At 34.0% G+C, this 27,784-nt stretch overlaps 3 protein-coding genes across 5 annotated transcripts; 1 reads left to right on the top strand and 2 right to left on the bottom strand.

The window, feature by feature from the left end:
- Window positions 1-989: 989 nt before the first annotated feature.
- On the bottom strand, window positions 990-2,233 carry LOC132312198 (caffeoylshikimate esterase-like). The gene has a single exon (XM_059810467.1). It carries the CDS (start codon window positions 2,159-2,161, stop codon window positions 1,148-1,150), a length of 1,014 nt encoding a protein of 337 aa, XP_059666450.1. The 5' UTR covers window positions 2,162-2,233; the 3' UTR covers window positions 990-1,147.
- Window positions 2,234-9,991: 7,758 nt separating this feature from the next.
- Window positions 9,992-16,782, top strand: LOC132312204 (WPP domain-associated protein-like). Of its 3 annotated transcripts, none has more exons than XM_059810480.1 (6): window positions 9,998-10,270; window positions 10,433-12,756; window positions 13,484-13,610; window positions 14,506-14,607; window positions 15,683-15,760; window positions 16,130-16,782. In XM_059810480.1, the coding sequence occupies exons 2-5, from the start codon at window positions 10,472-10,474 to the stop codon at window positions 15,743-15,745; spliced, it is 2,577 nt and encodes an 858-aa protein (XP_059666463.1). In that variant the 5' UTR covers window positions 9,998-10,270; window positions 10,433-10,471; the 3' UTR covers window positions 15,746-15,760; window positions 16,130-16,782. The 3 variants fall into 3 exon arrangements, 2 of the variants coding, with proteins under 2 accessions (XP_059666463.1, XP_059666471.1); XM_059810488.1 differs by having other exon boundaries at window positions 10,462-12,756; XR_009483221.1 differs by lacking the exon at window positions 16,130-16,782 and having other exon boundaries at window positions 9,992-10,270; window positions 13,524-13,610.
- Window positions 16,783-17,079: 297 nt separating this feature from the next.
- On the bottom strand, window positions 17,080-26,695 carry LOC132312221 (uncharacterized). The gene is made up of 7 exons (XM_059810504.1): window positions 26,235-26,695; window positions 25,468-25,615; window positions 22,774-22,965; window positions 20,942-21,070; window positions 18,883-19,052; window positions 18,206-18,336; window positions 17,080-17,410 (listed from the first exon to the last, which is right to left on the bottom strand). The coding sequence occupies exons 1-7, from the start codon at window positions 26,452-26,454 to the stop codon at window positions 17,333-17,335; spliced, it is 1,068 nt and encodes a 355-aa protein (XP_059666487.1). The 5' UTR covers window positions 26,455-26,695; the 3' UTR covers window positions 17,080-17,332.
- Window positions 26,696-27,784: the final 1,089 nt, after the last annotated feature.

The raw sequence follows: 27,784 nt of genomic DNA on the forward strand, positions 1-27,784 counted from the left end.
TATCTATTTTAATTGAATAATCACCTTTTCTCTTTTCTCTTTTCTCTTTCATTAATTCCCAATCCACGCTCTCATCTCTTCACTGTTCTTCTTCCTCTTCACAATTGCTCTTCTATTTCTCTTTTTCATCGCTTTCCAAACCCACACCCTCCTCTTCCCACTTTTTTTCTTTTTCTCACCTTCATAAGACATCATCAATCAATGAGCAAACATGTCTAATTCATGTTTGGGTTATTTTTCTTTTTCCTCTCGTGCTCTATTGAACATCATCACTCAACAGACAAGCAAGAACTATGAGTTCAACTAAATCTTGTAGTGGAAGTATGATTTTATTCTTTGTTTTGCACATGTAGGGTTCAATTTTTAGAAAGGGACTTTCAATCATCATTCAATAAAGAGAGGAAAGATTATGTGTGATATCAAATGGAATTAAACCTATGGCGAAAATGGCATGTCTGATACCAAGTAAGAAGGGCTAAGAGAGGAGGGAATGGGTTAGGAATCAATGAAAGAGATGGTGATTATCTAATTAAAATGGGTCGATTCAAAGTGAAATTGTCCACCAATCAATAACTAAACATTGTCCTTCATTTTCAGTGACAACTGTCAACTTCATTCAAACAACCCAATTAAAAGTTTAGGTCAGTATGATCTTTTCTTTAACGGGAGGTGCCTACGTATGCATGAACTTTTGAAAGAAAAATAATAAAAAAAAATTGAGAGTCTGTTTGGTTCTCTATTTTTAAATAGTTTTTTTTTTTTCTTTTAATAACTGAAAATTAAAAAATTATACAAAAATCTGTTTATTTTTTTAAATTCAATTTTAAAAAATTGTGTTTAGTAATTATTTGAAAATAGATTTTTTATTTTTTATATTTTGAGAACTTTTTTAATTGACAAATCAAACAAATTTTAAAATTTTAGCAATTTAGTTATCATCTGTCTGTATATTTCTCCACCCTTTATCATGACAAGGCAACACCCACAAAAAAAAAAAAAAAAAATTACATTGAAGACTTTGTCAATTAAATTATTTCTTTAAGATCTAAAATGTAGGAAAACATTGGGAAAAAAAGAAGGTAAGTATTCCTGTCGAATGGTAAATTTTATTTTTGAGAGTGACCAAGATTTAATCGGTCACAATCTTCTACTTTGTCAATATGGCATACTCCAAATCTAGACTTGGCATCAATGGGCATGAGTTGGTCTTGGCCTTGTCAGCTCGCTCTCCAATCCATGAAAGTACAGTCCCAAACACCAACTCCACACTCTCATTTGGCTCACCAATCAGTTGGTGCCACATACCCGAAAAAATCTTCACACTCTTGTCTTTACTAGCTGCTGATTCATGCACAAACCTAGCAGAGTTTGGGTCACAAACCGTGTCATCCCCACCATGCACGACCAACATCGGAACCTCCAAGCCATGGCAATTCCTCTTGATATACTCGCACACTCTCATAAACTCGAGGGCGGTCGCGGCCGGCGGCTTCCCACCGGTCCGGCGGCTCGGACTCTTCGCCACCAGCCTTCTCTTCCACTCCTCCTTGTATGATTTACTAGCAACCGGCTTTGAGATCACTATTCTCCAATTTGGCGCGAAGAGAGCCGCCACCGGAAGCAGCTTCTCGAGTGGCCAAGCCGGCTTGAACTTCTTCGAAACTCCACACATGGCTCCATTTAGCACCAAACCATCCCATTGGTATCTTTGTTTCAGGCATATGAGTGTAGCAATTGCACCTCCCAGTGATTCACCGTATATAAAAGCCGGGAGCTTTGGATGGTCGGCTCGAGCTGAGTCAAAGAACTCTATGCAATCCTCGACCACCGGACGGATGTTGGGGATGTGCCCCGGTGAGCCATCCGAGCAGCCATGGCCTTGGAGGTCAAGAGCGCAGACGTAGAACCCGGCTTTGGCTATGGCTACTGCATTCAGCTCGAAGAGCCAGCTGCTCTCGGAGTTGTAGCCATGAACCATGGCTACAAGCCCTCGAAGCCGAGGAGCCAAATTAGGGCGCCAAGACTGAGTGAATATTTTCATGTTTTGCTGGTTCAACATGAAGCTCTGTTCATGGAGTATATGGTGCTTTTTGTAGAACTCTTCCCTTGTGAGGTCTCCATAAGGGCTGTTTTCATTTGCTTGGTGAATTGGGTGAGCCATATTATATTACTATATGTCTCTGCTTTTTTTCTCAACAATATTGGAAACTAAGGAACAATGAGCATGAACACATGTTATTGCATGCACATTCTATATATAGACATAAATTATGTATCTCACTATCTCCCAACTGTCCTCATACTGGAAATTAAATGAAATTACACATCACACATTAAAAAAAAATCATTATAAAGCTGCGGTGCAACGTAACGAATTTGGCTTCTTGTGAGAGACCGACACGTGAATTTAAGAAATAATAATTTTTAGTGTCTGGTTATCCTAAAATATTTTCAACTTAAAAAAATATATTAAAATTTAATAAAAATAATTTATCTATTAATTTTTAATAAATTATTTTACATTCTTACTTGATGAATTCTACTTATACCTAATTTTATTTTATTTTAATTTTAACTAAAACCCGGTAGCTCTCGTGTACGTTTAAATCGTTAACGCAATAATTTTATATTGCAACAGCAGTATATAGTGTCATATCACATTATATAACACGGTTGTATTCTGACAGTCAGTTGCATTGGTTAATTTACTAGTGGCCGGATGAGACACGCTATGAATGAAAAAATAAAGGGTAGGAGAGGATCCACGTATCCCCGCATTGGGAGATTCCAATGAATTATTGAGTGGGGGATCAACACGTAAGGCCATTGGCATTAATTTATGGCAATCAATGGAGAGATACGTTGCTAGCAACTTCCACCATCTCAGAATAATTTTGATATTTTACCTGCATCGATATATAAGTGTGTGTATATATATATAATAATTAATAACTTACTTGGCTTCCCACCTTAGCATGGGGTTAACAACCTTGACTAGGGATAGGTGATGCAAAAGTAGAGAGTTCCATGGTATTCTGTTACTATAAATTTATTGAAGTTTTAGCTCTATATATTTAATAGCTCTGGATGGCAGCATGAGCGTTGTTGGATCCATGAATGCATGTGCTGCAATTTGCTCATCCACTTTCACATCAAGGCTTTTTAATATACTCCTATATATAGTATCAATTTATAGTAACCAATTGATAGGAATTTAGTGATATATAGTAACCAATTGATAGGAATTTAGTGATATTAATCTCTTACGTCTTGAAAGGAAGGTCAATAATTTAAATCTCAAAAGAAATAAGTGTTTGTGAGTACTAACTAAAAAATAATAATAATAAAATAAAATTTATGAGTAGCTATTATATAGTATTGGTCGCAGTATCGGTTATGATAACGAATTCAGACAACAATATAAACTGGTTGATACGAGTCTCGTATCAACCTTGAAAAATGATCGCAAACGGTCCGATACATTGCGTAGAACGACGCTTCGAACCATAATTCTATATATATTATATATCAATATATATATATATATACAAAAGAGTTATCATATTTAGTGCACTGTTATTTATTTTATTTTTTAGTGTCAAAATACAGGTTTAACTTTGTAGTTTTATCAATGGACTCCTTCTTTTTTTTTTTTTTTTTTATTTTTTTTTTTTTAAATGAGGTTGAGTGTTCTAGTCCGAACAAAACTAAAACTATACATTGCTTAAACTTTTAGGAAAAAAATAATAAAAAACTTTATATTTTTATTAAAGGTTGTTCATGTATGTCATCCGTATTTCATTCCTCCTAGCACACTTAATTAACAAGATCCCATTGAATAATATATATATATATATATATATATATAGGGTCCATACTGAAGCAAAAAAAATTTAAAGCAATATTTTTTTTTTTCCTTTTAGTATATATTAATATTAATAGTGTTAATTAAATCTATATAATTTATAGAAACTTTGCTCTTTAACCAATTAAAACAAGTCTAGAAAAAGGAAGAAATATATAATAACAAGTGAGAACAATTTTAGAAAGAAAAACAAAAACGATGTGGGAGATCGAGAAGCCATTAGATAATTACTTAGTTCAATTCAATTGAGAAACACCAAAATTTGTTGTGTTAGTAGTATCTCCTCTTTCTTTAAATTGAAAGTTAAAGGGTTTGAATTTCTCACGAATATTTTGTGGGTTCTTTGTCCGAAATTTTTTTTTTTTAAATTAATTACCGAAAAAAAGAAAATATAAATAAAAAATCTAAAATTAATTACCAAAAAAAAATGTTGCTTCCATTAATAAGTCCAAGCTAGATTTCACCTAATTAAGTAGTGTTGGTAAAATTATAAATAAATAAAGTTCAGTTCTTACCTTTTTATATAAATTTTTGTGGTCCTATATGTATCTAAAAAATTGATAAAAACTGAATGTGAACCATTAAAGCAGGTGAGATCAAGGAATATTTTATATATATATAAGATGAGTATTTACCGCAACACCTTATTCTCCTTGAATGTTCTTCTACCTCTGGTTCTGATCATGATCATCTACTACAATTCCATATATACATGCTGTTGGAGATTTAACAATATAAGTTATTAATTACCATTATATACATGTCAGAAAATAGTTCTATTTGTTAGTCCTCATTAAATTTTAATTAATAAATCTACCAAGTAGCTAGCTATAGGAGGTCTAGATCAATATGATTAATGTAATGTGGTCTTGTCATGTGTTTCAAGAGTATAAAGAGGCACAACAATTCATACTTATTATAATATGTATCACTCCATTTTCAAAATAGAGTGAAAATATGTTATGATACATTTTTATAATATTTCAAAATATAATAAATTTATTATTATTATATTTATTTTATTTCTCCTCTCTTTTTTTTTCTTTTTTTTTTTTTCATATTTACCACCCTATTTTCTCCACCTCTTACACACTCACCCTCTAACCATGGCCATCTCCACTTCTTACTCCTCCACTCTCTAAGGATGGCCGCTGTGCACCTAAACCCATATATATAAATCTAATTTGATCAAGAACCAATATATTCATTGAAATACACTCATAAATATATATATATATATATATATATATATATATATATATATATATATATAAATTACATATTGTTTTTCTTTGTTGAAAATCTTTTAAAAATATTCAATTATAGTTTTCACTACGTTGATTTATTTTGAGAGCAATTAATATTTCAAAAACAAAATATGTTATTTAAAAGAATGTGCAAATACCTTCTTAATTAATTTTAAGTAACTGTGAATTATATCTTCGAACGTCAACATTTTAAAGTACATAATACATACTGTAATTTCCACCATGTTGTTAATTAGCCTCATTTGAGTAATTATTACTGTAATTTAGATTTGTTCCTATAGTGAAACTAAAATTGAAGTCTCAAATCAAATATACAAATATAGTCCAACGCATATGTACTTCGTTGTTATAATTAGTTTTGCTCAAGTCAAACTAAAGTTGAAATCTCAAATCAAATAAATATATCCTAAGAAGAAAACAATTTTCTATATTTGGCAAATGTGAACTTTATTTAAACTACTGGACTATTAACAACTCCTCCTTTAAAGGGCAGTGAGGTTTTCCAACCCTAAAAATGGATCTCTGTCTGTTTGATGAGGTCCTTAATCAAAATTACGTAATTTTGATATACAACACGAAATCTAAAATGTATCTCACGAAGCCCCAACATGGGACCTGTCTTGAATTTCATGACAATGTACCAAAATTACGTGGGTTTGGTCAAGTGCACAGTCAGGTATAGACCCAGAAAATTATATGAAAGGGAACTGTCTTGAAAAGCAACAATATATAGTGGGATATCATTAAAATTTGAGTAAGGGTATTCTTAAAATTTTTTATACAAAAGTATGAATATTTTCAAATTTTTCATAACATTCATAGGAAAAATTGGGCGATTGCCCCCACTGAACACTTCATGGGTCCGTGCACGAAGGGGCACATGACCCTCCAAACAAGAGGGGATACTGATCTTTCCAACCCTATTGTGAATATTTGTGAGTTTTCTAATTTCAATATAATTTCAAGTGTTAAAACAATAAAATTAAATAAGATGATATATATATTAATGTTGATTACTTTACAACCCCTTCTATTCCTCATTTTAGGAGTTCAATTCCTTCTTGGACTTTGGAGAGTACCAAAAAAAAAACCAGAAAAAACAAAAACCCCATTTTTATTTACCATAGTTCACATAGTTAATATGATATTTTGATACTCAAATCAATTCAACAAAACTTTCTTCAACTCACATGATATTTTTATGTTGGGTTAACAAATTTAATCATTTGTAGAGTTTTGATCAATGTAAACTCATGTCTGTAATAGTCTTTTTAACTAATGTACTAGTCCATCTTAAATTGAGTACATAAAGTTTTAAAGTGAATGGACCCTTTTAAATTGAAATGCTATCTAACAATTAAGTGAATGGACCCTTTTAAATTTAAGGACATTCAAACTGCCATTATTGAAAACCACCTGTGGACTGTTGTTGGGCTGTTGGTGTTGGTGGTATAATTCAGCTCCTTTAAGGCGGATGTGGGAAGCTATGTAATACAATTTTTTGAAACGGGTATCGCTCTTATTTTCCGCGTGCTTTTATTTCTACTCCCATTTTGTTTGACTTAGGCTCCGCTAGTTTGAACGTAAAATATTTTATACGTTTTCTGATGTACTTGGTTGTCGTAAAATATTTATGAAGAAAAAAATATTAAAACCTAACAAAGATAACTTATTCATCAATTTTCGACAAGCTATTTTACACGTCCCATCCGATAGACTAGATCTTTCCCTTGAACTAAACTTTTGACAAACACCCAAAAAAAATAAAAAAATAAATAAATATGTTACCTGAAAAAAGAAAATATTTTACGTCAAAACAAAGGGAGCCTTAGATTTTACCGCTTTCATGCTCTAGTTATGCTCCCGTAGTCTCGCTCCCACTCCAGCTCTATATAACTCAAGGGTGAAAGGTTCAATTTCAAAGTGGGACAAAATGAGTGAGTGTGTTCTTACTTTAAAAAAACAAGGGTTCAAATTTTCAAATCCATGACATGGATAGAAGTCAAAAACTTGGAAAGACACATGTGGACTATTGGGCTCTTAGCGTAGGTGATATTTTTGGCCCATCGATTGAGTAGCTGATCCAGTCGTCCCAGGAAAAAAATGGGCATTAATTTTCAGATTGCTCAGTGATAGTGGACCACATGTTTAGCCATTGGCCCATTAGGCAGCAAAGATATTTGAATCTTGATTTTTTTTTTTCATTCTATTTATTTATTTTTGAATCTTGATTCTTGACAACATAAATCTGTCAAGAATCAATTGGAATACTAGGTGTAATAATAAAAGCAAGAACAGGAAAGAAATAGAAATAATCAAATAAGTCAATTCATAAGTCAAATGGCAATAAAATATTTTTACCTTTATTTGGGGTATCATTGTTTAATTTATCAAATTTGGGGGTGTTATTATTCAAAAATTATTTAAGTTGTAGCTACTTGTATTTAACCCAAACTTAAAGGGTGTGAGTGCAATTTATATTATTGCCAAAGTAATTTTAGCTCTGGATATATATATATATATATATATATATTTGAAGAAACAATGAATTTTGTGAAGAAACAAGGAAAAATATTATTTCAATAGTTGAGTAGCATCCAGCAGGCGTGTAAAGGTAGTAATGACAGCTAAAGAGAAAAGAAAAGAAAAGAAAAAGGATAAGTCCAGCAAATAATATAATTATATATACTATTGTACAAATATAAATATAATAATATTATAATATACATAAGGCTCTTGTAAGGCTGTGATTTTCTAGACTACCAATCAACTGTAGTACTATGATCAAAATGAGACAAATTTTGAAAGTAAAGAATGCGAACAACTTTTGAAGTCAAAAAGCTAATGCTTTTTGAAAGTTAATGGAAGGTTGGACCCTTGATGACATAGTCCCAAGCTTTATTAAACCCTAATTTTATTTCACAATTTTTGGTATGGGTTATAATAACCTAGGTTATTTTGAACTTCAAAATCATTTTTTTACGAGGTAAAAGCATTATGTTCTTTATATATATATATTTGACAAGAAATTCATACACCTGTATTACTTATACGAGAACATGAACAATCACCAATTCACTTTAAAAGGAAAAGAAATACCGCTAAACTAGTCTTTAGTATATTATTTTTATATTGTCATACGTCAAAATCATTCTTTTTACATTTTTAGTCACACATGATGAAATGATTATGTTTTACCCTGTCACATATGCACTAGACTTTAAGTTGAGATAAGTAGATTTGTTCAATTTTTAATGGAGTTTTTTAATAGTGCTTGTCAAATGAAAAATGGATTAAAAATTTATAAAATTAAATTACATATTCTTTTATTTGTTGTGATTTGTAGAAACTCTACTACTACAAACATTTTTGTTAAAGCATATACTTCAAGATGTGCATTCATAAATTCTTCTGAGAAAATTGAAGTACAATTTTATTTGAAATATTTGTTAGTGTAGTATTAAATCGGTATCTTGAATTTGAAATTAAAAAAAATTTAAATCAAAATTTGCACTAATTTTTTTCCAATATCAAATTTAAGACTTCAATTCTGTCAAACATAATATAACAAAATTATATTTACATCAAAATTTAAGATTAAATATGATTTGCCTCTTAAATGAGGCTATGATTGCAAGCGATAAACAATTTAACTCCAATCATCAAAAGTTAAAAGGTGCCATTATTTTACTATTCACCCAAACTTTTATTGTTTTCTTAAACTGGATTGTTACAAACTTTTCTCTTAGGAGATCAATTATTTATTGGTTAAATTGATTAATTATAAAAGAAAAGCAACAATCATGATCATAAGTAACATTGATTGCGACTAAAGTTCATAAGCAATTAATTTGTGAGACAACAAATTCTAATATTATTTTATAGAGGTTCGAGTAATTAATAAAGACATTTGAAACATTCATTAGTTTATTGTATTATTGTCACATACTTGTGATTTAAAGATGAAATTAATTCATAGACTAATTTCGAAGCACAAACGAAATTGAAAGTGGTATCTCACCTAAGTTGGTAGGGTTGTATCATATATTTGAAAAAAAAAATAATAATAAAATAAAATAATCAAGATTAATGAAAGCAACTTCATGATACATTATGAATGGGAAAAAATGTTGTATGATAAAGGAAAGGAAATCATTGAAAGATATACACACACATGTTATGCAATTATTAGGATACACACATACACACATATTCACGTTTCACTTTTCTTAACTTCAACTTTTCAATAAATGAAATTATTATCATTCAAAAGCGAAATGCAACCTCTTTTTTTTTTTATAATAATAATTGTATAGTGTAAATGTGTTTTAAAAGGCAATTATATAATTTCATTTATTAAATGGTAATTTATATTAACCTCTCTTGAGTTTTGGATAGGGTAAATAATTCTGAGTTTATTACTTTGATATTTTTTTTTTGTTGGTTGTCTAAAAGTGATGAAAAGTCAATAATTTCCTTATAGTGTAATAATATATTATATTATATTTTATACAAAAGAATGATAAAATTATAATTTTATAAAATTTAATGAATAAATCTGTCGGACAAAAAATATTAAGGATCCCATTAATTATATACCTAAATAGAAATCAAAATAATAATCAGTGTGGTCAATTTATCCTTTATTAAAAACAATCTGTTGCAAATGAATTACAAATATCATCTCCCACTTAAAAGAAAAAAAGAAAAAAAAAAAAGAAAAAAGAAAAGTAAATGCTAATTACGCTAATAGATAATTTAAATTTAGAATTCTTTAACCTTGAAAGCAACAATTAAAGTCAATAATGGTAATTTCCGTAAATGGGGCCTCTATTAAGGTCCATTTAATATTCTTTTACTGCTGCTCACTCAACCTGTCCAAATCCAGTTATACTTTTCTGTGGAAGAGGAAAACCCTAAAAACAAGAACTTGAGAGAGAGAGACTGTGTGAGGAAGAGCGAGAAAAGTGAGACAGAGGATTGCAGTTCACAGAGATAGTACCCTAAAAGCTCTCTAAATACAGTTGGCAATGAAAATCCAACACTTCAACTGTCGTCTCGGAATTTTCAAATCTTTGGACTCTTAATTTTTGGAGTAATTTCTTGAAGAAGTTCACAACTTCCCTTATTTTCACTTGTAAGTTTTTAATTTTTTTACATTTCTAAGTCTTTTTTGTGTTATATCTTGAATTGGAAGTGTTATTTATGGCTTAAATTCAATGTTAGATTGAAGATAAGTTTCAGCTAAATTTGCTCTCGCACTCATTTGTATTAAATGTTTGGTTGCTAAAATTTTCAGATTATATATATATATATATATATATATAGTTATATAAATATGGAGAATCAAGAGGTTATGGTGAGCGCGAAAGTTTCGAATGGTACAGTGGCTTCAAATGGTGATGGCTTAGAACATCAGAGCAGTGGTTTTAAGGAGAGTGAGAACTTGGGTGATCACCTTCTTGAGGGTTTGGATTCGTATTTGGAAGATATAGATGACCGGTTGACGATTTCGAGAATGGTTACTGACTCTGTCATCAGAGGGATGGTGAACGCAGTGGAGCAGGAGGCGGCGGAGAAAATCAGTGCAAAAGAACTAGAGGTGGCTAGGTTGAAGGAAACATTACATTTTAACCAAGTGGGTAGGGATGAAATTGAATTTTCAGGGTCACTGGTAAAGAATCAATCAAGAAATGCAGAATTTGGGCTTCCTTGTAGTTTTTCTAACGCCTTTGTGGATCATGGTAAGATGAGAGAATCTCTAGGCAACTTAAAAAGTGTGGTCGGGCAACAGATTAAGAAGCTCAAGAAAGAGATTTATGGTATTAGGGGGTGCAAGTCAATCAAGAGGATCGGTTCTGTCTCAGAGTTGGTGGGATTGGGTGGAATTCTGCAAGAGAAGGCGTCTGAAACCTGGGTTGGTGTTGATAAAACACTTGATGCTCTAAAATCTACATTGGACGGCATCTGCACGCAGGTTGATGGCATGCTTAACTTGGCTACGGCATCAGTTTGTGAGTGGCAGAAGGAGCGAGAGTTTCAAGGGGAACTTGAAGCTATGGTGATCCAGAGTTGTATTAGGAGTCTTCAGGAAGAGTTCGAAGGGAAATTATGGGATCAAATTGCTCATTTTTGTAGTAGCCAAAGAGTAAATTGGCATGAAAGAATCAATGAGATTTCAAGTTTGCGCACGGAATTAGATGTGATTTCAAAGTGGCTATCTGGTCCAGAAACTATGGAGCTGATTTCTCACGGTTCTTATGATTTGGATCATTTCCAGCACAAGGCTTTGAGCAGTCATATTTCGTCTTCAACTTCAGTTTGGGAGGAAAATGGTAAATTTGATGAGTCTAAAACTGGTATGCCGGAGAATTGGGATCCTGCCCGGTTAAAAAACATGTCGAGGGAGGCATTGGTGAAATATGTAACAGAGATGAAAAGGAATCACGAGACTACTGTGCAGCAGAAAACTGAAGAATTGTTTACTCTAAAGGGTAAATACTTGAAAGACAGGGGGTCTTCTTTGCATCTCAGGAAGGATAAGGAGTTTGACACATTAAGGAGAAAAATCCCAGATATCATTTTGAAGTTGGACAGCATCCTTGTGGAAAATGAAAAATTACTCCCATTAAGCAATAAAGCTGATAGTCTCAACAGCTTAATGGTTCGTCTTGAGAACCTTCTTCTGGAAAATCAACAACTAAGAGACTCACTTACAGATAAGAAAAAAGAAGTGCACTGTCTTTCAACACAGGTTTCTGATGCTGCAGCAAATATGTTACAGTATTCTTTGACTGAGACGGACTCGCTAAAATTGATAGAAAATCTCAAATCTTCTGTAGAAGATGCACATATAGAAGCTTTTGTTAGCAAAGAGGTAAATAAATGTATTCTCAGGGAAATGACGGCTCAGATCAAGTGTGGCAATGAGGAGACAGAGTTGGAGTGTATTGAAGATTCAGTTATGAAATCCTTGATTATGCAAGGGCTTTGTGAAGTAATATTTAAGGAAGCATTCAAGGATGCCGAATCACAACTCAACAACTGGACCAGGAGATATATACATGAAAACAAAATTCGAGTTTCTCTTGAAATGGAAGCACTGGAAAGAGAAAAAGAATTAAGGCTGGAGTTAAAAGAATCGCAAGAGGTGCTCTTACTGGCAGAGGCAATCAAAGAAAAGGAAAAGATAGCAGAAGAAGTATCAGCTGCATTGACGAAAGAAAAAGAGCAGTTTGAGCTAGCTTCTCAGGAGCTTCATAGTCTACGAGATCGTGAAAATCGTCAGCAGACATTAATTTCTGAGAGCAGCAAGGAACTAAAATTAGCGAAGGGTGAATTGGTAGAGGCATTGGAGCAAATTGATGTTTATAAAGCGGAAATAAACAAATTGAATCAACAGCTTGAAAAGAATTTGGAAGAGTTCAGGGAAGCTGATGAACAAAGAAATATGCTTCTAATTGTTACCCAAGAGAAGCAAAACACTTTGTCATTGGTTCAAGCTAAAGAAGAGGAACAGAGGAAGCAAATGGGAGCAGTAATTGTTCTTGTCCATGGACTGTCAAATGCTCTTGCTGATTATGATTGTAAAGTAGCAGAGGGTATCAAAAAGAACAATTTGAGGTACTTTCTATTTTTCTCAACTCTCCAAAGATCTGCATTATTGATCTATAAATCTGTAGCATTGACATAGTTATGCAGAGACTTGAACTTGAGTTGGATGGCTTGCTTAATTTCCTCTAAAATCCGCATCTCTAGGGCCTCAATCTAGTTGCTAAATTTATTCTTCTTCATTTGTGACCTATGCATGTCCATTTTTCTTGGACCTCGATTTGGTAGCTGCTCTTTGTCAGCTCCTTTTGTCGGCTTATTCTGTCAATTTAGTTTTATATAGCCATTCAATAGTACTACTTGCGTGTGTGGGGTCCAATACCCTGTCATTTGTTGTTTCTTGGCAAGCAAGCCTTAACAAAGACCTTATAGTTTAATGCTATTTATCTGCCTCTCCTCCTTCCCCCTCCCCTTCTTCTCCGGGGGTTTCAAGTCTTTGATACCTGAGATCTAGAGTGTTTTACGGGTAGGATTGTAGCCTTTTGGTCTGAGGATTACGATTAGAAGTTCCAATAAGAAGGGGAAAAAGGTGGTAATTACCTTTATTTACAAGTTGATGCATGGGGAGTACTTATCGTCTGCACCTTATGCTATCTGTAAGCTGGTTTAGTGTTCTTTTTAAATTTTCTTTTATTATTTTGTCTGGGTAATGTGGCCTGGTTTAAAGATATTTTCTGCCTGAAACTTCTATTGATTTTATCGGTCTGAAAACTAATACCGATTACATTACTATTTTTAGGTTGGATTCTTTAAATATTCGGTTGAATTCTCTTATCCAGAAAGCTAATATACTTGGAAAGACACAATTGTCGTACAAACAAAGGCTTGAAAGAAGATGTTCTGACCTTCAAATGGCTGAAGCTGAGGTAATGGAAGGATTCTTCTTGTGCTTTGAAAAGCTTTTGTTAGCCATTGCATATGTTCCATGGCATGTAATAGCTGCAACAGGTGTATATTTTACCATATATTCAAGAGTATAGGGTATACACATGAATTATGCATTAGTTTCAATAATCACTGAAGCCTTGTAAGCATATGTCATATTAAAATAGGAAGTCGCTAGAGCATGTGTGAGATGGTATCTTGGTGCATTAAAGATCTGCAATTAATCATGAAAAAAAAACTATTTGACATTACATGATTGTGCATGTGACTAGAATTTCACATAAAATGACATTCACATTTTGAGATATATACAAGAAGATCTATGAGAAATCAAATTAGTTGGCTTTCTATCATCATAAAGGAAATGTTACATTTTTTTTCCCTAGTTGACTCAACCCACACCACCCCCCCCCCCCCCCCCAAGGAATTGTTTGCACCTAGCAGGAAATGATCCAAGGAAATCTTACATTACATGATAAATATTGTCAATTTGTTTGGAACATTTCAATATAATTAACTGAAACTTGTTGAACAGTGACAGTTTTATGGTTTGTGTATATCACTTAAAAAGAAAAGAGAATATAATAGTCTACAAGTGATCAGAAACTATGCCACGAAGTCGATGTGTCAAATTGGTGAAAGTGCTTTTATGGAAACTAAAAGTTAGGGGTGCGTTATATGTTCGCTTTTATAAAGTGAAGGAAAGAAATAGGAACTATGTATCCCACACTATCAATGCATTGTATTTTACCTACCAAAAAAAGATTGGATTCATATTTGACCTTTGTCATTTTATCTGAATTTGTTGCAGTAGAAATGAGAACAATTTAGAAATATTTTTACCATTCCTTACGGGACATTTTCCTTGGAATTCAGGTTGATCTTTTGGGGGATGAAGTGGATGTACTTTTAAGCCTCCTCGAAAAGATATATATAGCTCTTGATCACTACTCACCAATTTTGCAGCATTATCCTGGAGTAAGATAGTCTTCCCTCTTTCTTTAATATTACTTTCAAATTGTCGTGCATATGGTTCATTTCTTTTATGGAAATCTTGGTCTTACAGTTTAAAATTTGAAATCAGCCTCCCCTTGATAAAAAATTCTCTTAGGGTTGGAATGGTCCTGCACTGTTGGGCATTGTTTACTTGTAGATCAGCGGCATCACAGTTCTCTGATATATGTATGTGTGTGTGTGTGTGTGTGTGTGTGTGTGTGTGTGTGTGTGTGTACATGTTTGCTCTGTTTTTACCATAGAAGTATTCCGATTGTTTGTAAGTCTTTATGCTGAACCTGCTCTCTACGCTGTGCAGTCCCTACCATATCCATTTGGATGTCTTCATCTTTGGTTTTATACCATAGGTCCATCATTAAAAAATCCCTAAGGTGGGAAGGAAGACATCTTTGGATGTCACATGACTTATACTCAATTCTAGGGAAGGAAGACATCTTTGGATGTCGAAGGAAGACATCTTTGAATGTCACATGACTTATACTCAATTCTATTTTTCTGCATAAAGGAGTCTACTTTGCTTTTGATAAAATTTGGTATCAGTGTATATTTTTTGTTCTTGAAGAAGTTTTATATCATTTAACATTTAAAAAGTAGTGCCATTTTTTTTTTCCTTAACCAATATTTTTGATAGCTAGTGGATAGTGCTGTGCTATCCAAATGCTATAGTATACACATGGAAAAACCTGATTTGACTCTAGACATCAATCACAGCGTAGTTCCATTTTATTGAAATAAATAGTTACACCCTCTCTATTAGTTAAGGTTTTGAAGGAGTTGGTTATTGACATGATAGTGGAGGCAAAAGTCTGGAGTTCAAACTATAGCACCCCCTTTTTACAACATAATTCTGCTAATGAGGAGGCTACACACGAGGGTATTGAAATAAATAGTGCACACCCTCTCTTTTAGTTTTGAACTTCTAGAATAGTTGTTTGTTTCTATTTTTATGCAATTTAATGTAATCTTGTGTCGTATCTTAGTTGCTTGATTGTGGACAGTTTCTATTTATTTATCCAATTTCTTCTCTCATTTGTTCTAGATTATTGAGATCCTGAAGCTGGTTAGAAGAGAATTAAGTGGAGAATCCACCAAGCCAGTTTGATGATCTTTTGAGAAGGTAATGTTTATAGCAGATTTTAGTTTCATCTTACTACCAACAGGCCAATACTTGCATATTTGACTTGTCAAGGGAGATTGTGCGCTGACATACTGTCTCTCTATCGTACGAAGGAGAACCCCTCAAAATTGGTTGTTTTAAGGTCTTTTGTGTTTATCACATATTCCCCCGGGGGCATATAAAAAGGTTCATTGGGATTTATCCTACCATCCATCTTAAAATACACCTCTAGCTTGGGGAGATTAATATTAACAAATGGCATGGCACAAGGACACACATGTTTGATTTTTTAGTCTTACACAGCTTTGTCTCATCCTTGTCAATATAGATTTTTCACTCATCTTTAATACTTCTTTTTATGTTGGGCAGATACAAGGTTAGGAACCTTTTCTTTTTGGTGCCCACTTGTTATATTTCTTGCCTTTGGGGATGATTTTGGTGATTTGCTGCCGATTGACCTTGTGCTGAATGACTTATTGTTTTTGTTGAAACCACAAGAAGTTTCTACGTCGGTAAATTATTCTATTACTCATGCAGAAGCAAACTGAAATGACTGTTGGTTTTTGGATTGGGAGAGGGTTGGAGGTGAAAGACTAAACATGTTTTTGACAGACTTGGCAGGTAGGCCAGGAGAGCTGGCTTGCTGCATATAGAAGTATAGAGATACACAATATTATAGTGTTTTTCTTCTTTATGGTCATCTTATATGTAGGACTGAATCTAGATTTGGTTCAGTAGAAGTAAATGACAGTTAATTTACAGATTATTTTCATTCTTCTTATTACTCATTAGTGATTTAGCGTGCCTCTTGCTTCCAAGATAGAGCTGAAATATAGATCGCAAACGGGGTGAAGACCACATTACATGTAATTATTCTATTACTCATGCATTGACGGCGTTTAGTTTCCAATTTTCAATAGCCATTCCAGTTTGTAAATTCCAAGATGTGGGAATTTTCCTCGAGTGAACTAGCAATCACTCTGTAGAAAATGTTAACATATTTTGTTCTCAAGTTTCATCAACTTTGTACTTGCGACTGCTGTGCCAATGATCAAATGTCGCAGCTAAATCAGTTTTAGCAACAACTAATTCAACCGGCATAGCATTGCATTGCTCATCATTTCTCCAGAATGAATGATCCCTGGTTCATAAGATCTTCAACTCCTTACCCGTCTGTGGAACCATCTATTGATACATCACGAGATAGACAATGTTTATGTGATTACAGTTATCAGATAAGCTGGTTCCACAGCCAGGCCATTAGACGGTCAGCATACATCAGGTATACAAAAAATTCAGATTAAGAAAAGGGCCAAAAAAAAAAAAAAAAAAAAAAATCTGATAAATAGAGGCATTCTGATGTACTTTCATGATAATTATTTGATGCTTCCGTCTACATCTTTTAAACATGGGGTATGAAGGGGATTTAATTGTGACCAATAGATTGGTGTTCTGGCTTCATCACAACTGTAAGCCTGTCAAAATAGGAGTAAGACCATAACAATGAATTCTGAGATTTTCGGACAAAATGACAGGATAATAGATTTAGTCGAACATTTTCGCTCCGCATGGTCATCTATGACAGTTCCCTTCTGTTTCTTTGGTCAAATAATTCCAAGCCAGTAAAGCTGCCCCAACTGCAGGCTCCACCTGATGATCAAAAGTAGACTAAGCGTAAAATTTATCCATATCACAAGAATTTAAATAAGAAAGATGTGGTTTATAATAGGTTCTCTAGGTTGGCACTCTCCAACTAAAAGGGCCTCGGATAATATAAAAAGTTTTTTTTATTTTTTATTTTTGGTATACCAAGAAAGTTATAGAATTCTGGTAAACATCACAAAGATGGTGAAAAGATTGTGAAGCAGGTGATAGTTACAGTGTCGGGAACTAAAATCTCAGGCTCACCTAGAACAATGCAGACATCTGGGTACTACCAGGACATAGCTGTTGGAATGATCGTGCACGACAATCAAAAACTAATATGCTTTGTGATTGATCATGGATGTTATATTAGTGTTTGGTTATTATTGAGAGAGTGTTTACTAGTTTGAAAAATGGTGACTAGTGAAGGAACTATAAAATAAAATGAGATGATGATAGTTTGACATATTGTATCCTTTATGCGGTAAATTTAACTAAAGTTGAGGGCCTCGACTTCGACACCAATAGAGAATTTATTTACAGGTGGATAATCTTCAGACAGTATATGATTGTCAGTGGTCAACATCCTGACTGGATTATCACTGAAAGTAACTTGACAAAAAAAAAAAAAAAAAAAAAAAAAAGGTGCAAACAGGCATTTAGAAAAAACACACAGTTGCCGGAGTATATAAGATGGCAAGAAATCCATATTTGCAACGGGCTAAAAAAACTGAGAATTATAATCACTTCTCACTGGTATTTTAAGAAAAACAAAAGGAAAAATCAGTACAAGAGGCTGACCTTCGGTCTAATTGGACAGGCCCCAGGGTAGATCTTCTGGACGCAGTCGGCTACTTCTTTCCCTATGTCCCATTTGCTGTTAGCTTCGAGAACACCACCGACCATCACAATTGGAAAAGAACCATTCCCATCTACAAATTGAGATTAATATGCAAATTGAAGCTGTTAAATACTTGCATCTCATGAAAAATGTCAGACGAGATTTGATGATCTGCAATGTGGCTCTTATTAATTTATCAGTGGTATACCATACAATTCTTAGGGGTAGAAATAATAGCTACAGCAACATTTTAATTTCTTTGAGAGTTAGAAGTAGTTGCCCAAAATCTTGAGCAATTAAAGGAACGGTCCAGCAACATTTATCAAGATCTTATGCCATCCATCAATGGATAGTGTAAACAAACACATGGAGAAGGTAACAAATGAAGATGAATTGATTTGAACCCAAGACCTCTCGAAAACAAAGCTTCAGAACCATGTTAGAGAACTTGTTCCAAAAGCTTAAATTATTAAGACCTGAGACCAACTATTTATATCACGCTCTTAAGCTGAGGTTACCTAACTTAAACTTCATGCATGATTTGAGTTATCAAAAACCCAAAAATCATTTTCCATCGATATAAATTTTTATTTCATTTATATTAGGAAAACAACATAATAGATTTATAGGGTCACACCTTTCCCACCCAAGCAAAGTCTCTGAACAACGGCTTTCACACTTAGAGCCAATTCTTGGACTGCATCATTTAAGATGTTATTTGCAATTTGATCCCCAGCTTCAGCACAAGAAACCACTATTGGAACAAGTGCTGCGATTCGCGCCCAGGATGAATCTGCATAGGTCCACCTAAATCCCAATAAAAAAGAACAGTGAAACCAATTTGAAATGCAGTGCCTTTAGTGAACACATTCCATGATATTCATTCAGACGTTTCAAAACTATATTTATTTCTCAAACATAACAAAATTGTTTCCAACTAAAATGAGTCAATGTCTTTGGCTTACATTAAAATATCCATAAATTCAGCTTTTCTTAGGATGATCTTATGGATTCAAGCTTAGATTTTAATCTATTCTATCTGCCAACAATCTCCTCAAAGCCACTGTAACATTTTGGGTCATGGTCCGGATTTCAAAAAGAAGGAATTACAGGATGCCCATTGTTCAGTACTAAGTAAAGTGAATTCAAACGAGGCGTAAAATCTACACACATAGAAGGTTGACATGAATGGGTTGAGCATATACAAGATTGCTAGAAGAACAAGTGGGTTGTTAGTAAATTGAATTTAAATGAGAGGGAAAATCTACCCATATGGAAGGTTTACGTGAATAGGGAGAGCATATTCAGAGGTTATAGAAGAACAAGCTTAGGGGCCAAAAAGCGGGAGGGAGGGGGGGGGGGGGGGGGGAGGAATGTTTAAGGGATTTCATGAAACAAGAGCATAAATTATTGATGCTTACAATTATGCTCCAACAATAATGCAAGAAGCATCACCGAGTGTAATTAGAAAGATGTGCATATCCAAAGAATATAATGCAAATTAATGTCTCAAATATTAATGGTTTATTAATAGTACATGAGATCACGAATGCAAAAATCAGTTTCAGGTAATTTTTAGTCGCAGACAGCACCAACAGTTTAACGTCTCAATAAATAATAAATCACTATTTTGGAGGTCATAACCCCACACATTGATACTGTATGCTGTCAAAGATGCATGTGACCTTGTTACATTACAGAGCAAATGTCAAGAAGAGTTCCAGCAAAATACTATTTTAAGTTAATCTAGAAAATCAAGTACACATTCTACAGAGGAAGGTAATAGGGGTTGAGGAAAATCTCCCCTTCGGCAATCCCACATGGGCAAAAGTCGAAACAAAAAAACATCCCTCTACCAGTTCCTCTCTGAAAGGCTTACTAAAAATATTCTCTAAAAAAATCTTGCCTGATATCTCTTCTAATCTTCCCCGACTATGAAATCACAAAGAAATGGGTTCTTTTGGTCTATCTAGAATTTTTTTTATCAGTATGATTATCGGCTTTTAAAAAGTTGAAATTTGAAATTAAAATTAGAAATTGGTGGGCATGTTAACGCAACACAAATTGCTGCTTCCACAGCAACTGTAAGGCTTAAAGCATTAAAAGACAGTTGTGACTTGTGTAGCTTGTGCCCTTTAAAGTCGTAGGTTCCACCAAAGAATCTTCCCGTCCTCTACGATCCTTTATACAAGCACACCGGTTTAGGCCCTGTACTGTAGGTCCACTGCCCACCATCACTGGCGAGGTCACAGCCACATTCTCTCTGTAAATCGATTTCTTGTCTCTCATTACAGTTCATGGTCGTGTATCTCATCCTACATACAATTCTCTCGCACAAAACGACACAGTGGCTCCAACTATGCCCCAAATCGTCTCTATCTAAGCCTTATTTTTTTCTCTCAGTAACTTCATACCCTCAAATCCCTAATCCATCATATTCTTCTTGCTCATTATAGCTTAATTACCCTAAAAAATTAATATGTCTTTAATCTTTCCAAACAGATAACTCGATCTGACTTAACCTCAATCTAGATTTGTTTTCCTGGGTCTGTACATCCTTGCTATTATGTTTCTAGGTTAAGACTGGACTTGATAGTCAAATAATGTCGAAATCATGTGAAAGACTACCAAATCCCAAAATTTTACAGAAACAACAGATCTTTCAGCAATAATCATAAATTTCAAATGAGAGATACCCAATTAATTCATCTGGAGAAGAAAGCTCAAGTGTGTGTAGAATACTGTTTGTAAGCATTGTTTCTGGACCACGGCCATCATGAGCCCTAATTACTGCTGTCAATGCCTGTGCAGCAATTCCATAGCCACTGCAAGTGAAAAGATATCCATCAATCAAATTGAATTGCGAACATTCCAAAATTCAATCTTAGATCATAAGCATGTCCATAGAACTTGTAAGATGCGTAATAGTATTTTCCATGGACATAATATCACTACCACACCTGCAATCATTTTAGAATAAAAGCTACGCGTTCCTTATTTTTAGTCAAATGAAGAAAAACTTGAATTGGCAAAGTCTCCAAACCATGTATTTCCAGTTGGTTATAACCTATAGCAATCATTCTTTTCCATTCAATTCTATCAAGAACTATATTCTTTCAAAATAAGATCGAAAATGTGTGTTTATAAGTCTTACATATTACCTAGCATGACCTTCGTTTATAAGTCTTACGTATTACCAAGCACGACCTTCCTTTTTCCTTGACACTTGGAGTGGCTGTTTGATAGACGACACAGGCGCAACTAAAGTAATCTTTCTAATATAATTTTTTTTTTTTTTTTTTTTTTTTTTTTTTTTCAAATATAGGCACTTGGTATTGCAATGTTTCCAACAATTCACAAGAAGCAAAACAGTTCGTAGTCACACAGTGCAAGTGGTTGTCTCAAGTAGCATATATTTCCACTTTAAATTCAACATGGTAAGAGTAATTACTTAGTGGGGTAATTAGACACTTAAGCTGCATTTAGCATGGATGGAAAATATAATAAGTAAAAGGAAAAGTGAAGTGTATGGGAGAGAGCTTATACCGTGCCTCCCGATATGTACCTTTTCATTTTCTATTATATTTGCTCTAAACTTACCATTTAAGTGTTTATACTTCTTTTTACGATGTTATACAAAGTAATGTTCACCTTCTGGGTTTTACAATGTCGAACTCATCTATATTGGGTACGTAAAAACTTAAATTTCAAATTTTCTTAATAATTCTAGCAATTACTGGCCAAATCCTTATTTCGGTCTCTTTCCCATTCTCTTTTGAAATGTAGTCAGCAATACAATCAACTACCTCCTCATATGCACCTTCTTCAATTCTTATTAATGCTCCTCTATCTTAGCAAATTTATTATGCTACTCAAATCAATCTACAAGTGTCTAAGCATACTTTTGTTCTTTTTACCACTGAATGATGTAAACCATCTTCTAGTTCATTTCTTTTGCGAAATTCTAAAGATTATAGTTTGTTTAAGTAGGATAAAGAACTCTCAAGTGCAACTCCTTTGCTTTATAAGCTGCAAACTGTCTATAAAATTAAAAATCAACGATCGTGACAGCGGCTTCATCAACAGTAAAACATTCAGCAACCGTGACTTCCTTCTGGCACCAACAAAAGAGAAAAAAAATTACTGTTTCTAAGATGACAATCATCTGTCATGCCCTTCTGAGCAGTTCAGTGTTTCTTTAATTTATTCCTAGGACACATTCACAAAATTTTTAAAATCTCGGTAAATGGATGGCAATTCATATTTTTATGCAGAAAGGGTTATCAATAGGTAATCCATTAATTTGTCCTTTTCGGTTTTACTACAACTCACTCCTAACAATAGGAAGCTATCATAAGTATAACTTTCCATCTTCTTAAACGTGTAGTTATTCTCAGATCATTTAACTAAAGCTAATAATTGATAAAATCACCAAATCTTTACTTTCGAAAATAAAAAAGGTTAAACAAAATGAAGCTAACACATCTTCCATGTACATAAAACATGATGAGAACATATCCAGAATTACCTGCCCCAATCACCTAAGACAGGTCCTGCACCAGCAGCACGGGCTTCTTTTCCTTCCTCAGTGAATCCATAAGAAATGCTCCCTGTACCAGCAATCAAAACGCAACCATGAAGCTTTCCCATGGTCCCACTTGCCAGAGCTGCTACAGCATCATTCTGAACATATAGCTTGACATGGCTTGGGAATATGTCCCTGAGGAAATCATCAAATTCAATTAACAGCTGATTGTGGTGCACTAACGTACTAAATATGCAACTAGACAAAAAAAAAATGCTTCTCCAGTATATGTTGTAATTTTCAATATAGAGTAAATACAATTATCATATTACTCCAACAAACAACAATATATCTGGTTTCAGGAGCAACAAAAATGCCTAACATTCGTCACTGACACTCATTATATAATATGGTTACGAATCGAGCAGCACAAGAAATGGTGATATCAAGGGGAAAATTAACATCACCAGGTCTAGAGGAACTTGCATCAGCCATCCATACTTCACAAAATCATTTTTCTTATCCTCTTTTTGCTTCGTCTGCAAAATGCCTATGTCCAAAATTTTAATGGAGTCATAATTTAAAATTCCAAGAATCAAGGCAGTATAAAATTGTTGACATACATTCATTTATTCAAATTTTCTTTTCAAGAGCAAGAAAGCAAGACTCCTTTTCTGCGTTATTATTCTATAGGCATCGTCTTTCTTTGAATTGGCTGTCAGCAATTCTCTCTCTCACACACACACACACACATAAACACACACACACACACACACACGTGTATGTTGTTCTATAAAATATATTTGTCAAAAGATTAAAAACTTATTGAACTTTATTTTTTCTATAAGGAATTGTCTGACACATCGAAATTTCTTTTCAAAAAAGAAAATGAACTTGAACATAATAATTTCATCAATTCCCTCAGCATACTGGAAGTCCTTTCATATTATCCATATATACACATCATTGTTTTTCACTTGTCATCAGTAATCCCAACTCTAACACCCATGCACATGCCAACATTTTGAGTGGTTGAATAATCCACGGTCTTCAGTATTGTACAACTCCCCTAGTTTCTTAACCAGACACCTAACTTTCACCATTTTTATTTCTCACTTCAAAAACTTGTGCACGGCAAGGCAATAAAGCAGTCTCATTGTTAAAAGCCTTCCTCTTTTTCAATGACCATAACTTTTTCACTCTAGAAAAATCTGTAAAATTTGCATATATATAGATGATGACAAAGATGCCTTGTATGGCTCTAAAGAACATGTTTAAGATAACTTCTGCAGCCATCAGTTTTTGAAATCACTTTATCCAAATAATGCTAAATGTTAGGTTGTATCCTGTCCACCCCTTCCCGCACCTTGGATTAACAGGAACCATACTGAGTAACAACTCTTTATTTATTTATTGATTTATATATATATATATATATATATATTCTGGAGGGGAGAGGAGGTGTGTGTGTGTGTGTAAATTAAGATTTATCTGTTCATATAGCCCACATAATCCCATTTTATAACTTAGACTCAGCAACATGATAATTCTTTCAAAGAATGTACTTATAGTTTAATTTACACAATAGAAGACATCTATGATGGTGGTTGTGTGGCTTTTGTTAGAAAGCCTATAGGAGAAACACATGAATTCTCAATTACCATAGGTTTACATCAAAGGTTAGCATTAAGACCATACTGTTTTGCCTTGGCTATGGATGAGTTGACAAGACACACCCAAGATGAGATTCCATGGTGTCTGTTATTTGCCGATTATCGTTTTAGTCAATGAGACTAGAGAAGGAGCTAATGCCAACTTGGAGGTTTGGAGAGAAGATTTAGAACTAAAAGGGTTTACGATAAGTAAAAATAAAACTAAATTTATGGAGTGTAACTTTAGTAAATTTAGAAATAGAAATGACGATGTAGTGAGGATTGAGAATCAAGAGGTATAAAAAAAATGAACATTTTTGTTATTTAGGCTCAATTATTCATAATGAAGGAGAAACTACAGAGGACATTAATCATAGAATCAAGGTAGGATGGGTCAAATGGAGGTGGCCCTGATGGGCCCCAATACAATTGAAAGGGAAGTTCTATTGAATAACTGTTAGACCAACCATACTTTATCGCACAAAATGTTGGGCATCTAGGAAACAACATACGCATAAAGTGAGTGTGGCACAAATGCAAATGTTGAGATGGATGTGCGGTAAGACTAGAAAGGATAGAATTAGAAATGATCACATTCGGGAGATGGTTGGAGTAGCACAAATTGGAGTTAAAATGAGAAAAAATTAGTTATGGTGGTTTGGACATGTGCAAAGAAGAGCTTGGGAAGAAGAAGACAAAAGATAACATGGGTAGAGTTAGTAAGGAAGGAGATAATAGCATGTGGATTTACTGAGGCTATCGCCTTAGATAGAGCGGAATGAAAACGTAGGATTCATTTAGCCGACCCCAAGTAGTTGAGAAAAAGACTTTCTTCTTCTTCGGTTTTCTAACTCAAGATTCTTCATTCTTTTTTCTGTAAATGATTTATTAACTTCAACAGTGAGGTAAAGCCTTTTTACTGGTGAGTGAGATTAATTCCCCTCTAAGAAGTATAGAAACAAGACTAAAACTTTAAGGAGAACAAATCACTTAGTAGGCAAGTAAATCAAAATACATCTAAAATAAGATTCTCCTGATACCACACCTTAGCCAATTTAATATCCTTTCCTGATCCTTTGGATGGTTAACACCAGATACACCTAAACAAACAGCCTGGACAGCAGATCGCTTTGAACCTGATTTTAGAAGGGCTTCTGCCATTACTTGTTCCACTGTATCCCTGGCCGCAGTTTCTGAAATTATGTAGCACAAAGATGCAATTTTGAGTTTACACTTTTCTGCTTCTGTGATATTTCTGAAATTAACATTTTAGAAATATCTGGAATAATCAACATTATAACATGGAAGTCAACTTCTCTAGCAATTCAATGATATTAAAATATATTCATCGTCAAAGAAATAAGAATATTTTCTACCCTTGAAACCCATAATGTTCACTATTATTATTTATGTGTGTGCACGGCAATTAATTTATTACAAAATAACACTGAATTATCAAAATTCCATCTTACTCGAAAACCCAATAAGCAACCTTATTATCTCCACATTTGGTGAGCTGTTTCTTGACTTGAAACAGTGACCTGGTCACAATCGATTAACCTTACCGTTCCTCAAAAACCAATAATGCTGAGAAAATCAGACTAGACAACAACTAATTGTAGTCAACAAATGCATTTTTGAGAATACCCAATAGTTCCAAACCAATTATCTATATGTGTATGTACGTATTGGGTTTAAAATTAGGGAATAGGTTTGTTTGTTGATCATTGATGGATTACACAAAACAAAGTCATCACTTTTGACTTAAAATGCGTATATATTTGTACACATATAATGGGGATTAGATTGTACCTCCGACGCTGTTGTGGTTGGAGCAACCGGCGATGGCACGAGCAAGAATTGGGAGGGAATCGGGGAGGTGGTGGTGGTCGGAAAATGGAAGGAGTGGCATACAGACGCAGACGGTGGAGGTGGTGCCACCATCCAAACCCAAGATCACGTCAGAATTAGACCCACCAACATCTCCGTTCTCGAATCCCCATAACTCTCCATCCTTGTTCTTCTTCATCATCGTCAAATCAATACATAACAATACATACACATATATACATAAATATATATGTACGTACAAACGATGAGAGGGAGCTAAAAGGGAGAGAATTTGTGGGTCAAAAAGAGGGACACAGGGGAAGAGGGGAGAGGACGAGCCCGCATAGATTTTGGATTTTTGGTTTGAATTTTACGAGGTTTCGTTGGGAATTATGTTTGGGGTAAACAAAGATTGCGTCGTTTTTTACCCCTCACTATCCCAATTATATTTCCTTTCCAAACAAGGAAAATTGTATTTGTTGCATGAGAGGATTGTCTATTGTTAGTGCTCTTTCGAATGATTGACAACCAATGTGTGAAAAAAAAATTTCCACTCTTTTCTATTACACGATCTATTTAATTTTTTATCATTTAATTTTATTAATTTGATCCGCATTTTTGTTTCTTATCATTGATGTTGAATACACTAATACCTAATGTCACCTAATTATTACTTCATGGATTTAAAATGGGACAAATTGTAAAAAATCCTCTTTTAATATTATCAAGTTGCAAAAAATTCCATTATGAATATTTTTGTCAAAAAATCCCTTCTTAAAGGAGTGTTTTTAACTGATGTCTGTTTAAGATTATACATTTTTTTATTTAGTTCTCCCAAAATAATTATTCCAATTCAAAATTCAATATACTACATTGTACCTATTCTATTGGTGCCACGTGGCAGTGGCGAAGGGTGCCACGTGGCGAAGGCGGAGGCTATCACGTGGCAAAGTGTGGCTAGCAGCGTTATATGTTCAGCAAGAATGACAGCATTGTATGTTGTATGTTCAGGAATCAAATAAAGTAGGTGGTTATCAATGTACATGCATTAAATAAAGTAGTAGGCAACAGGAGAACAATCAAGCAAAAGAATCGAATTAAAGTCATAAAGCACTGATCGTGGCAGGCATGCTTCAAAACCAATCAAGTGCTCAAATTAAAGTTATGAAGCACTGACCGTAGCAGGCATGCTTTATAAAAGAGCTTCATTCCTTTTTGTATTTCTATCCGGGCTCCACTTCCCCATGAAAGAGCTTCCGAGGCTCCAAATGGTGAACTTCGTCTCTTTGAGTGTGCCTTTCTTACTGGGTTACGCCTACCCTTTCCCCTTTGTATTAGGAAAATTTTCTTCTTCCTCCGTATTACACCTGGACAACTCACCCCAAATGCCTGGAAGGTTTTAATAGGGTGTCTTGTCTTATGGAAGGCATGTGGCAACCCTCCCTTAACTATGAGCGAGATCCCACTCTGTTATATTCCAAATAGGGTAGATCGATAGTGGTGGAACCTGACCAGCCAATGTGAATGTCCCT

The sequence above is a fragment of the Cornus florida genome, unplaced genomic scaffold (assembly GCF_030987335.1).
Source record: "Cornus florida cultivar Cherokee Brave unplaced genomic scaffold, ASM3098733v1 CherokeeBrave_3.0.0_Hap2_Chr01, whole genome shotgun sequence".
Classification (NCBI taxonomy): Eukaryota; Viridiplantae; Streptophyta; class Magnoliopsida; order Cornales; family Cornaceae; genus Cornus; species Cornus florida.